Raw genomic sequence first — 13,747 nt, 5'->3', positions numbered from 1 at the left:
ATCTCCCATAGCATCAGCAAGAGATGCTCACTGAACCTGTCCTCCCAAGCTTGAGAAAACTGAAATGGTTTTCTCTTACAGAAACTAAAATCTTAAATCCACAAGATTACCTATGAATCTAAAAAAGGCTTTGTCTGTTGGAGACATCGATGTACAAGCAGTACATTGCAGCATCAGCTGGTTTAACAGTTCTTAAGCAAACACATCTGCATCCCAGTTCTTGGTTTCCCACAGACTGACTATCATAGCTATACAGAATATTCTATTTGATACTAAAAGAAATGAGCACTACCCTAGAAAATTTAGATGCTATAGGGACAGGTATTCAAGTACTTAATAATTTGGTACTGCTAAAAGTGCAGGGGTGTGTCCCTATTAGCATGTCAGGACAAAAAATCATGGTAATGAGGCCTTCAAAAGGCTCTTTAGAAGTCAATTTAGCCTTTTCAGAGATTTACTGAATGTGATATAATTGCAAAGACTGCCAACACAAGAAGTTGAATGTGATCCAGAATATAGCTATAGAAACTACATCATGGAAAGAAAGCAAAGGCATTTGGACTAAGAGGATACAAGGACTAAAATTACAGGAGAAGGGAGCAGAGCAGCCTTATCCCATTTAAAGGTTTCCATCTTAATGTCTTGCTCTACCTAGTACAACTCAGCAGCAAGATGCACAAGAAATACAATAATGATGAACAGACTTTTAAAAGAAGCATCTCAATAGCTTACAAATGCTCAAGGATTACTGGACGATAACTAGATTTCAATTATATTTTAAAGGGACATCTGCTTCAGCTGCATTTTATGTGCTAAGTTATGCTGGAACATTCCCTGATTAACAGGTACTGAATATGACTAGCAGAAATATAAGAGTATACCCAGGATCAGATTACTTTAAAGCAAATAATTAAACCACATCGATTTATCTTAAGGAGAGCTGAAGTGCATAATCAGCCAAGTGCTGTTTCACAGCCACAACACCCCTACATACCAGGCATTTAGGAAGGGATCTAAAAAAGGGGCAGAAACATTTCCACACTTCTGTATTGGTCAAACTATCCAGAAGTAAGTTATTCATTTAATTTTAAAAAGACCTTGCAGAAAGGTCAGCCATGCATTTGCCCACCATGGGAACACACCCATTAGTATTGCACTCCTATGAAAAAGGGTGCTACCTGATGCAATAGTTCTGCTTTAGAGTGAAGCAGTCCTTTACTGATATCCCACCATAAGATACTCACAGGGATTAGAATATGACAAGAAAAATAATTGCATATGTTCTCCCCAACTCACCTGACGCTACCAATCAGAATCAACATTTCCCCTTAGAAAGATAAGAATATATTATACATCTATTTTTGCAACACATGACATGTTTATTAATTGCGATGCATATAAAAATGACTATTTGAGACTATCAAAAATGTTGATACTTAGTAAGTCTTCATTAACTGACAAATAAAGATAGTTTGAGGAAATAAATAATATATTTCACATATATCTGGTAGAAATAAATGTTTGATGTCAGATATCCTCTTTACAATGGGCTAGCCACCTGTGAGGCTTAGGTGACTGAGGCAGAACACTTATTTGGGTTATGAGCTGTTAATTCTGTTGCTGAGAACATTCACAAGCAGCAGAACATATTCATATATGTAATGGGCTGTTATGTCACTCAGTTCCTCTAAGTGCATATCCTAGTGTATATATAAGTGATTCATCAAGGAGAGCCTATGGAAATTATTATTTAGTATAAGGTGGGGAAAGCACATTTGAAGCAAGCAGTACGGTAACACCACTAGTTGCTGCTTAGGAAAGCCCTTGCATAGTAAATCAACCTTGTGAATTTCACTTTGTTCTTGTTTTGATTATTAACACATAATTATTTTTATTTTTTTTTACTTTTAATAAATGCATAACTTGTTTATGAAGACAGCATTTGGTCTCCATAAATTCAAATACAGCTTTGGACAAATGCATGGAATCAATCTGTCCAGGACTTGTACTATCAAACAAAAGCGACAGTGCAGAGGCAGCAGAGATCATGGTCAGAAGTTTGGTACCTCCATGGCATAAATCAGGTACTGCTGTCAGGTGCCTCCTCCCATTGCCTTGGCTTTTACTCTGTCCCATGCCATGGCTTTCAGTCACAGGCGGAACCAGACTGCAGAGTGAGCAGGATGAAAAAGAACACAGGAAAAGAAAAATATTTTTCAGTTGAATCAGTTCCTGACCTGGATCACTAATACGACTGCACAAACTGCAGTGCCATTGGAGAGGGAGAGAATGGCAATTCTCTAAAGAGCCACCAAAGAGATAAAAGTAAAGAGTTATGCTGAAGGACTTGCTTTGCACATTCCTTTCAGACTTGTATTTCTTGTTCTGCTTTTTTTTCCTTGGGTTTTTTTATTGGTGGTTTGTTTTTTTTTTCCCCCTGCAAATCTTTTTATTTTGCCACATCCCCCAGTACATTATTGAGCTAAATCCTTGTCTTTCATGTCTTGGACTATGTCAGTTCCCACTAGGTAAGATAAGAGCTGACTAAATATCAGTTAAGCATTAATTTGGTGGACAGACTTTTTTTAATCTAATGTTTTCTAAGTTCTGGTTCAAGCTGTCATCTACTTGTTGATTTAACACTTGATAAAACTATTTCAAGAGAGAAAAAGTAGAACCAACCAATACTTAGCAGCCTGAGTGAGAAGCTATGAAGTTGTCAGAAGTTATACCACATTAAGTCACTTTCATAAAGAAAGCAGACCATACTAATTTAAAACAGTTTCTTGACCTGTGTTTCCTATAATACTTTTCAAGATACTACACATGACTTCAACTCTATCTTCTGACATTTAATTAATTTAAATAAGTACCTAATAACTTTATCGGAAATTATGACAATTTAACACACAAGATTAAAAGAAGGGGTCAATATCTTTCCGCAAAGAGTTAAATATGAAGCTATCATCAAGCAACTCAATTCCTTCATTTTTATAAATGCAGCTGCAGAAAAACTCTTCTTGCCTTAGGACCCTATCCACTTTCCAACTCACCAAACAATGTAGCACAGTGTGATACCATTAAAAAAATAGTATGCAAATTTTGTTCATGTTTTACATCTAACCTGTCTTTTACTGCTAGATTAGCCAGGCACTTCTCTCCCTAACAAAACCATTGACAATAGAGCACTAAGTACACTCTCCCATGGCAGCACTGCCAATTAGACTTCGTTGCAAGAGGTACAAAAGAAAGACAGCATGGAATTAATAATTAAAACCTTACAACTACCAGCATAATAAGCACCACTGGATATATTACTAAATTCACCCAATGTACCTATATTAATGCTAAATCAGGTTCCCTGGATTATTGCTAGAGATGTTGATGTTCAGACAGGAATGTGAACACATGGCTTTATAAAGCTGCTTAAGATACTGTGTTTCACATATGCCTGAACGGGATCCACCAGATGCATTTAATTACAGATCAGGGTAAGAAGATAAAAATCTGGAAAATCAAATTAAAACACAAATACATTCACACTTAGTTCACCAAATTTTAGAACGGTTTGGATTGTAAGAGATCATAAAGATCATCTAGTTCCATCTCCCTCTGCTATGGGCAGGCTAGATCAGGTTACCTGAAGTCTCATCCAACCTGGTCTTGAACCCTTCCAGGGATGGGGCATCTACAACTTCTCAGGATAACCAAATCTAAGACACAATATACATGTATACTTAAAAAAAATTCTACTTAAGTATCTAATAATTGATGTATTGCAGATCAAGTATTTTAACAATATCAAACAAGGCTATTATTTCGGGATTTTCTTCATAAACGAAGTCAATTACCAGAAAGCTGAAAATAAAACAAATATAAGCAACAGACCCACCCTGCGTTCAGCCTCAGATACATCCTTCCCCTTTTCCACCTTGAAGTCTTGCCTACACATAAGATCCAGACATTTATGATTTGCAGGTTTCCCGACACAATTTGTTGCACCAGGGGTGAGACTAGGGGTTTGAGCCACTTATCAGGATCTTGAGAAACACCAGCATGTGCTCTTTCATACCTATTTGTCTAGAAATTTCATGTATAAACACACAAATTCTGTTTAAGAATGCTTGGAGTCCTCCTCAATACCACAAAAATCTCACTCAAGTAATACTTCACTGAGAAAGATAAAGAGCTATCAGAGTTGCATGTACTTCTCTCAATGAAGCAAGTAAACATGGATTCAAAAGCCCATGGCCTGGAATAACATTAGCTAGTTCAAGTCCCCAGAGTAGAAACATACTGATACTTGGCTGAGTTATTCCCCATCCCTGCTTGTAGCTGTTTGAGAAAAATCAGCCATCTCAACATCTACTTCAAGTTCCTGTAATTCTTTACCCTTCCACATACACAATTCAGACCAACTCCTATGTGTTGAACAAGTCTTAGAAGGGGTTGTATCTTGAGAAGTTATAAAATGTACAGTATTACAGGCAGTGTTTTGCAGGAGGAGTAACTCTTCCCTGAGCAAGCAAGAAATTCTGATATCCTCAGTATTAAAGAGAATGAGATTTTTTTGACAGATTATTTTCAAATCAGAATCTCATACTGTACATACTACTATTGCTCTCAGATTAATATCTCTTTCAGGGATTTCCTTTACCAATATAGTATACTAATCAGTTAGCTTTAATAGGAATTCCAGACTTTACTAACTCATTCTGTGACCCTGTGAAGGCCAGCATTAAATTTAATTGAAGAAACTATACAGCAAATTCATAGTAAATTCTTGCTGTATTAATGATTATGAACTTTAGAACTGAACACAAAATGAAGAACAAGACTATACAAATTGCATCTGTATATTCCTGACTGCAGTAGATTTCTCTTGCTATTGTTATTAAATCTATTTTTATTTATCCTTCTGTAATGAATACATAATGAAAAGGATTCAATAACAGAAGCAGCAGCTGCTGTTACACAAAGGTTACACAAATGCTACCCACAGAGATCCTATAAAATATGTAATACAAACAAGATACAGCCAAGACTGATTATCATATGAATGACCCTGCAGAGTTAAAAAAAACCCCAGCAATGCATAAGCAGAAAACCATTAAAATTTATTACTGCATTATGACAATGCTAATCCATAGACTGAGGTTTTATGGATTACACAAGTGTAATCAATTGTACATCACTAATTTACTGGGACAACCCAAAAGATGGGGAAGACAACAAAGTAATTTTGAAACATTCTCTGCACTTCAGAGCAACAAAACAATCCCAAAGGTGCACATGTGAAAAGGGCTAACACATGACATCACTTTGCATTTCCTTTGAAAGTACATCCAATTCTTTAGAGATGTCCATAAGAAACATCTTTTCCCACTCAAATATATGACCCCTTCCAAATTCTAAACCTTAACACATGGTTTGCATCTATTGATAAACATCAGTTTAGTACATAAACCTTCTTTTTATAGGTCTCAGTTTGCTTTTTCAGTTCATTACTGTCTACACTGAAAGGAATGCAACCGCATTTATTATTACTACTACTTCTACGGTTCACTCTTTTCATCTAGTATTATACTGGTGAAGAAACTCCTGCAGATCCTCATGGCATTTGAAATACCCAGAAATAATATCTTGGCGCCTTGTTAAATTACATTTTGGATGTTCTGCAGCCATCATAATTTCCAGTGAATAATTCTTTGTGGCATATTATTCAGTGAATAATCTTCTTTCTAATTTATGCTGGTTAGTCCCTTAATCCAGATTCTGTTTCAAGACAATGACTACCAAAAGCTAAAATACCAAATCTATCAACATGTGCCCTAGGAACATGTGTTCAGAACCCTCAGATGTTCTGAGCCTCATTCACCTGTGGCTGATGATTCTGTGCTTAAAAAGATGTGGCCAGAGAACAGGTATGAGCAGAGGAGTTACACAGCTGCACCTTAAGATGCAGGCTGCACGTTGTACTGAGCACACCTTGCACATATGACATCAGCTAGTCCTGACACTTCCAGACATCTGTACCTCTCAAAGATCCTGCTTCCACTTGCTTTAAAAAATGAAACTAAGTACTAGCCAACACTTAGGGTAGTAAGGAAGTACCACACCTTGTGGAAAGGCAATCCTACAATCAACTACATTATGATTTGAGGGATCTTGTAACATGTCTTTTGGTACTCACTATCCAATAAGATAAAACTAAATTCTGTACAAATCACAGCCACACCAGTGTCAAAGAATTAACCTGAAAAGTTAGACAAGAGTTCTTAGATTTATACTGGAAACACCAAAAGTGAGTAGTCTACCCCTTTTCTTTACAGTACTAATTACCCCTTATGAAAACTTAAAGTCACTTAGCAACTTGGCGGTAACTGCCTTTGTTTCAAGAATATTGATAACTAGATTATGAAACTACTTATTCAGTAAAAATAACATCTTAAAATAAAGGACATGTCAGTCAAGTTACTCCTATTCTAGGAAATTCTATGTGTACTCTGAGTCAGATTGCTTTGACAGATAAAGTACATAGTCACGAAATAGCTTGACAAAGTTGCATTAGCCTATATTAAGTTTTCAGAATTTTCTGAATATCAATTCCATCCAGTTCTTGAGCTATTTGTAATATATTCAAAATGAAACAAATCCCATACTTTAAAAAACATTTCTATAGTTACGAAAACAATTTTAATATCAGCCCTCAAACTGATGCATTCCTGTTATGATTTAAATTAAACTGTCTGCTTAGGCAGCACTTTAAAGCTGACAGAATTTTCATTTCTTCTATTCTCTACATACATGCAGATGTTTGACAAACTATGTTATTAACCTGTCACACTATTAGAGACAAACTATTTTTTGAGAAAAATTGAAGTCACCCTATTAGTGATTTTTTATCTGTATTCTTTTGCAAGAAATACTGTGAGGAAAACTTGTAACAAATAGAGGAACTAGGTCTAAAGATAATTTTAAAACATATGAAGGTGTATGTGTTGAATTCAATTTGTACCCCTCTCTTCCATGTTTACTTAAGCCTCAAAACATGGACAATGTAATAGACTATTTGTTATATGTGACAGTATTTGTGGAGGACAAAAAAAGCTGAAGAGGCTGTAAATTTTCTTTTCATTGAGATTAATGGATGAAAGAGACTGAAGCATGAACAATAAAGACAAAAAGCTTTCCTAGAGGGAAGGAGTAATACATTGGAACAGGTGGAAAGGAAGCCAGAGCATAATCACAGGAATTTACAGCTGAACGTCAAACATTTAAAATAATGCAACACAGTTTTTCCAGTACTCCATTCCTACAAATGTGTCCTAATGGACACTCATTAACAGACAAAAATACAGGTCTACAAGGCTGCTCTAGTAATCATTATTTCTTCACTATTCTGTGAGCTTCTTACTTTTTTCAAATAGTTTTAAAACCCAGCTCTATGGCCAAAAAAAATCCAATCATTTTTTAGGAACAGTTTCTCTGCCCTTCTGTTATGTGCAGAAGCTTCCTGCACAGAGCCAACAAGCAACTCCTAGGACTGCTTTAATCAAATATTACACAAATCAATCTCCCATTAGACAATCACTCATAAAGCATGGAGTTCACAAAGCCTGCCAGAAACATCAAACATCCAACTGAAGTGCAGACAAAGTGTTCAGGGAAAATAAGAAATAGGAATTATGCACTCCAAGTGATTCCTCCTGAACCTGGAATGAAGCCAAGTGATAGCATATCAAATTTTCACGGAAATGGCATAGCGGAAGTCTGGGTTTACAGCTGCAGCAGGATTCTAGAAATGAAAGGAAAAACAAAGAAAAACAAAAATATGGTCCAAAAGAGCAAATGAGGTTTTGAAAATTAAGAGTTTGAATGCAAGATGGAAAAGCAAGAAAACGAATTCTTTAAAAAAAGCAGGAAGAAAAAAGGGGGTGGAACAATCACATGAGGTTAACAATCAGCAACATTACTAGTGTGTGTTAAGAGCAGAAGAAGTTGGCATAAGCAGAGGAGGATTACTGTTATGTTTTGTTTCAAGAAAGGATAGATTCTTGCACAGAGCTGGACAGCTGGTGATTGAGTTAAGCAGAACTAGCGCCAAGTGGACAATGGCTTGTTACTAGTGAATATTCACATTCAGGAAGGAAGTGCGCAAAATTAAAACAAGAATTAACTTGAAGTGAAACAACTATGTTTAGTGACTGAAACTTCTCCAAGAAGCAATAGCCATGGCTAAATAATGTAATTAATTAATCATAAAGAAAATGGCATATTTTAGAAGCGGATGTAACAAACGGAAACCTTGCCAAAGTAAAACTTCCACAAATCAGAAGACTAAAAGAAGCTGTCCACAACTGATTTGTTTTAGAATAGTAGCTACTCACAGAAAGAGGGAATTTCAAATATTTTTCCCATCTTCTAAAGGCATTACAGGTATGCAAAAAGGGGAAAGACATCATGAAACCAAGCTGATTGCCCTAAATTATGCAAGTGTTTTTTAAAGCGAGAAAAAACAAATGGAAAAAAAGAAATACTGTTTGAATAAGTCCACATTAAGCAGACATGAGAACCATAATATGAAATTCTTTAAAGAAGTGACTGAGCTGAAACAGTGAAAAACCACAGGTTATGGATAAACACAATAGAAAAAGCAGAGTAGTAGATAGTCACAGATACATGTAATTTTTACAATATTTTCTACAGATCATTAAATTTTCAGTCCAAAGCAGTAGTACACCTCTGGTCATTCAAGTCTTTGAGACTGTGCTACCTACCTAAATGAATGGTTTAAACTATTCTTGACATTATTTTTGCTTGTTTAGGCTGCTGCTCTGGATAATTCCAGCAGACAGTCTGAACAACACCAGTGCCTCACTACACACTATTTTTATTAGTATATTATTGAACAAATAAAGACTGGACCAGAAGATTATTTTAAGGCCCCTTTCAACCCAGGCTGCTCTACCATTCTCTGATTAGTGTAACTTAAGGACTGAAAAATCATTAAAAAGGAAACATTTTTTATCATATTTAAAAGAGCCTTTATCATATTTAAAGAGCCTTTAATGAAAAGTTGTTTCTCATCACACGGATCACAAACCCTCACAACCATGACATACTTTAGTCCTCACAGTATCTCAGTACAAACTGAAAGCCCCAACTTGCAAAATGGCAACATCATGCTCCAACACATCATTAGAGGCAAGAGAAGTATGTGGTTCAACCAGCTGGTGTAGTTGATTCTTCCTGTCCTGCTCTTCCCCTCCTCACCCTTCTCCCTGGCCAGTACAAAAGCTTTTTGAACCTAAGCACAAAAATATTTTATTAGGATACATCAGGTTCTAGCTGGAACACAAACAAACCTCACTTTTAGTTAAAAATGATACAAACAGATCACACAGCATATCCCTGGAGGTGGGGAAAAAAAGGAATGGACATGGTACTTAGTGCTACAATTTGCTGGCAAGGAGATGACTGGTCAAAGTTGGACTCAGTGACCTTAGAGATCTTTTCCAACCTAAATGATTATGAGATTCACAACACTTCCAATGTACAACACAAAATCCAAATGCAAATATGCTTACTTTTTTTATCTCCAGGTGGTTAGGAGACAAAAGGAAAATATATTTTTTAATTTTAAAACAAATAAATTTAGGAGTACCAATGAATAAAATATGAATTGCTTTATCAGTCTATACATACAGTGGTTTATGAGTTTAAACTCTTCCTAATGCCACTGTCAAAACCCTCCCTTTTCCCAGTTCCTAAAAAATTTCAAAGCATCTCTTCAACCCATTTTCCGTTCCCCATACTTAAAGACAATTTTTGTTTTTTGTTTCCCAACTACCTTTCATTACAGATTGAACACTGGGCAAAAATGAAATTATTTCCTGAAATAGTACAGCTGAAGGATTGTTTGCATTTTTGTATGGCAAACTTATGTGTGCTAAACCTAAAAAAACCCTGTTCTTAAAAGAAATCATGATATGTGAGTACAAAAATAAAGGAAAACAGAAATTATTCTAGAACTTTTAAGCATTCTCCACCTAGGTGATGGTTTCTTTGGAAAAAAATTCAACAAATTTCAGCTGCCTAAAATCTTCTCAGATAGTATTCTAGACAACTTTGGATATTCCCAGACACTTAAACAGTCAAGTTTTCTTTAGCAATCTGTCATTAATGCAAGTGAATAAATATAATGTCTGGAGGTTGAGAGCTTTTGTTTACTTCAACTTCCAATTTTATGCCTCACTCAAAAAAATCATACTTTGTGTAACTGCTTTAAATAAGTGTTGTAAACACTTCTCTTGCTAGAAGTAAGAGAACGTACTTTTAACAGTTCTATTTCCTTCCAAGTCATTGATCCAGTCACAGAAAACTGCTCTTGCCATTACTATGTGTGCTCCACACTGTGTTCCACAGAGTGACATGAGGCACAGGTTTGAGAAAACTAACACAGCAGGGGCTGATATCATATTATCCAGGAAAAGCATTTACCAGTTATTTCATCCAGCAAGACATTTATGTTGCAGCTTCCCTTCCAGCTGAGCCTGTCCTCTCAAGACAGGTCTAAATAGACAATATGAAAAGAAAATGAAATGTTTAAAGTAATTTTCCAATAACTATTTAGAATTATGGGCTAAAAATGCCCAGGAACTTCATATGTTCCACAACCTTATAAAGTTTTCTCAGACTCAGCCCCTAAAAATTTCACCCGAATGAAGTTTTAAAAAAGTAACATTAGAGAATTTGTAGGGTTTTAACTTTGTCATTCCCTGAGGCTACTGAGAGTTACTGTGTGCTGCTGAGCTCTAATGAACAAAAAAGCAGCTGACTGGGTGTGCCAGACTTTCTCTATGAAGTTGTTCCAGCTAAACAGTTACTAGAGATTGTTTTAACTTGGACTAATGGGTAGGCTCCTCCCTGATACAAGGCCAACAAAACTTTGCATAGTTTATATTCTCTCAGCCTCCCCACCCTTCATATGTTGTTTTTTCCTTCTTGTTAGGATATGCATAATCAGAGTACAAAAACAAGTTACTAAAAATCTAAATGTAAGTAGGATGGAGGAAAAACAATGCCTGCTGTAAATGCAGAGCACTTGTTCACAGTAGCACATATTCATGCATACATGAGAATATGAGCTTGTTTTTATTGAAACAGTCTGAAATGTTCAGATATCATAACAGTAAGGGACAATCAGACAGACTTAGTTCATTCAGTAATTCCCTCCTACTGTGTTTTTCAGGTATCTTGCTACTTGATTGGTGTATGAGCTCCTGTGGCAGCAGTTTGCATAAACTAGGGGACACAGGCTAAGCACACCAGAAAATCAATCATCAGTTCTGATCTGTTCTTTTTCAATTTCACTTGCTTTAAAAGGATTATTTACAGATTAAAGTCCTAAACAGAAAATATTTAGACATCAGAACTGCATTATTCATCTTTCTCTTTGTCAAGGCAACAATAAAATCTACCTAATGATAGAGAAGCTCGATGTAGTCTTCTAATCAGCTTATCGCTTGCTTTCTTAAGTATTTCTTACGTGCTGCTCCATGCTGAAAATTATTCGATAGTACAATATCTAAAGGCCAGATGTATCGTGAAAAGTTGCAGGATTTGACTCATACAGCTTAGAGTACTATAAAAGGATAAGATTTTAATCTGATGTTTATCTACTAAAAGAGTCTAATACAGTAAGCATTGGTCAGGGAGAAAGAGAACTTCTGGTTTTGTTCACAAGATATTACTTCTAAGAGCAGAACTATACAGCAATCAACAGAATTGCTTTCTGAAATGCAGCATCAAAAGAACATTCCAGATGTTTTCTTCCCAGTATGATTCCAGTTCAACAATCCATAATGCAGTGAGTCAGGGTATTATACATACTACACTCCAGCACTACAAAAACTAAGAAAGCTGTTCAGAATGAATCCTGTTGCAAAGCAAAACACAGCAGTTTTAGCTGTCATGGCACCACAAGAACAGCTTATGCCAAAGCTAGCAGTTAGTGGATACTCACACAGGTCTTATGGTTGCTGCACTCCAACTCGAGAGGAGAGCTACCATGGACATATGTTATTGTAGAGCCTTACTTTACAGCTCTGCATTTTTATCACATACAAGATAGCAACAAACCTTGCCAAAAGCCTCACTTGGACAAAGAATGAACAAACTGTTTCCAAAGATATTATGACATTCAAACATTTTAACCTGGCACTAAACTTGATGCAAGCATCTGCCATGTTCTGGGCAAAACACGGCACTGAAATACATCATCACCACTGAAGTAAGGTGCTGCCAGCTCTTGAGGAATACAAACCTACCCAGCACATGTAATTACAATAAATGGATAAAGCTCTACAGAGTCCCCATTCCCTTCTGAACACGGAGGGGAGTGAAGAGGTCTGCAACATAACTACTTCATGTAGTAATTTTCACACTAGTTTTTGCGCACCTCCATGTAAAAGGCCACAAAGTCCAACTAATAATCTCATCAAGCTTCCTTTATGATCAATGAGGCAACAAGTAGCTCCCAGTGTACAACTTCCAGTCTATAGTTTTACAACCATTTTGTTTCAATGCATAGATCTTGCTGCATCAAAACCGGCTTTTTATTTATGTATATTGAATTTATTCCTTTTAATTACTGCAAATTTATTACTAAAAAACCAGATCCGATGCCTCACATTTCCCATCAAGTTTTCAGTGTCTTTGTTTTGCTCACATTTTTTCAAGATTTCTCATTTGAGATTTTGGAAATCTTTCCAAGGAGTTTATGTCTGGTAGAGGTGGAAGGAAAAACAATTTCAAGAGATCAAGTCTGAACAGAATTGAAAGCAACATTAGTAACAGAAATTTTATGTTTTGACACATTTTTTAAAAAACTGCTCAGAGAGTCACAGAATCATTTAGATTGGAGAACACCTCAGATCATTAAATCCAACCTTTGACTGAACATCACCATGTCAGACATGCCATGGCACTAAGTACCACATCCAGTCATTTATCTTGAACCAGGTATGGTAACTCCACCACCACCCTGAGCAGTTCATTCTGATGTTTAAAATCCCCCTCTGTGAAGAAGTTCCTCCTGATGTCCAGGCTGAACCTCTCTGGCATAGCTTGAGGCCATTTTCTTATCACTGGTTACCTAGGAGAAGCAGCTGATCCCCACCTTCTTACAACCTCCTTTCAGGCAGCTGCAGAGAGTGGTAACATCTTCCCTGAGAATCCCCAATTCCCTCCGCTGCTTCTCAAAGGAATTACCTTCTAGAACCTTCACCAGCTTCGTTACCTCCTCTGAACATGCTCCAGCACCTCAATGTCTTCCTTGCAGTGACAGGTCCAGAACTGAACGCAGGACTCCAGGTGCAGCCTCACAAATGCTGAGTACAGAGGGACTGCCCTGGTCCTGTTGCCCACACTATTGCTGGTACAGACCTGGATGCCACCGGCCTTCTTGGCCACCTGGGCACACACTGGAACATGTTTGTCCAGCTGTTGACCAGCACTCCTACATCCTTTTGCACCTGACATGTTCCCTGACGCTCTGTCTCCAGCCTGTAGTGCTGCCTGGGATTCTTGTGCTCCAAGTGCAGGATCTGGCACTTGACTTTGTTGAATCATTGGCCTTGGCCCATTGATCCAGGCTGCCTAGATCGCTCTGCAGAGCCTTCCTGCCCTCCAGATAATCCACACTCCTGCGCAGCTTGGTGTAGTCTGTAATCTGTCAGAGGAT

The 13,747-nt window shown here is 36.9% G+C and overlaps 1 protein-coding gene across 3 annotated transcripts in view; it reads right to left on the bottom strand.

Moving 5' to 3' along the window:
• Positions 1 to 13,747, bottom strand: part of STXBP6 (syntaxin binding protein 6) — a 91,122-nt gene that overhangs the window by 37,684 nt on the left and 39,691 nt on the right. Inside the window, exon 2 of one of the 3 annotated variants that reach the window (XM_039705527.1) lies at positions 2,067 to 2,167. The exons of the other annotated variants lie outside the window; for them this stretch is intronic. Within the exon in view, the coding sequence (XP_039561461.1) occupies positions 2,067 to 2,136 (70 nt within the window). The 5' untranslated portion in view covers positions 2,137 to 2,167. The remainder of the gene's footprint in view (positions 1 to 2,066; positions 2,168 to 13,747) is intronic. 3 annotated transcript variants of the gene reach the window in all.

This window comes from Passer montanus, unplaced genomic scaffold, assembly GCF_014805655.1.
Source record: "Passer montanus isolate IOZ18808 unplaced genomic scaffold, ASM1480565v1 scaffold18, whole genome shotgun sequence".
Classification (NCBI taxonomy): domain Eukaryota; kingdom Metazoa; phylum Chordata; class Aves; order Passeriformes; family Passeridae; genus Passer; species Passer montanus.
This window is presented reverse-complemented; position numbering and strand designations above follow the sequence as displayed.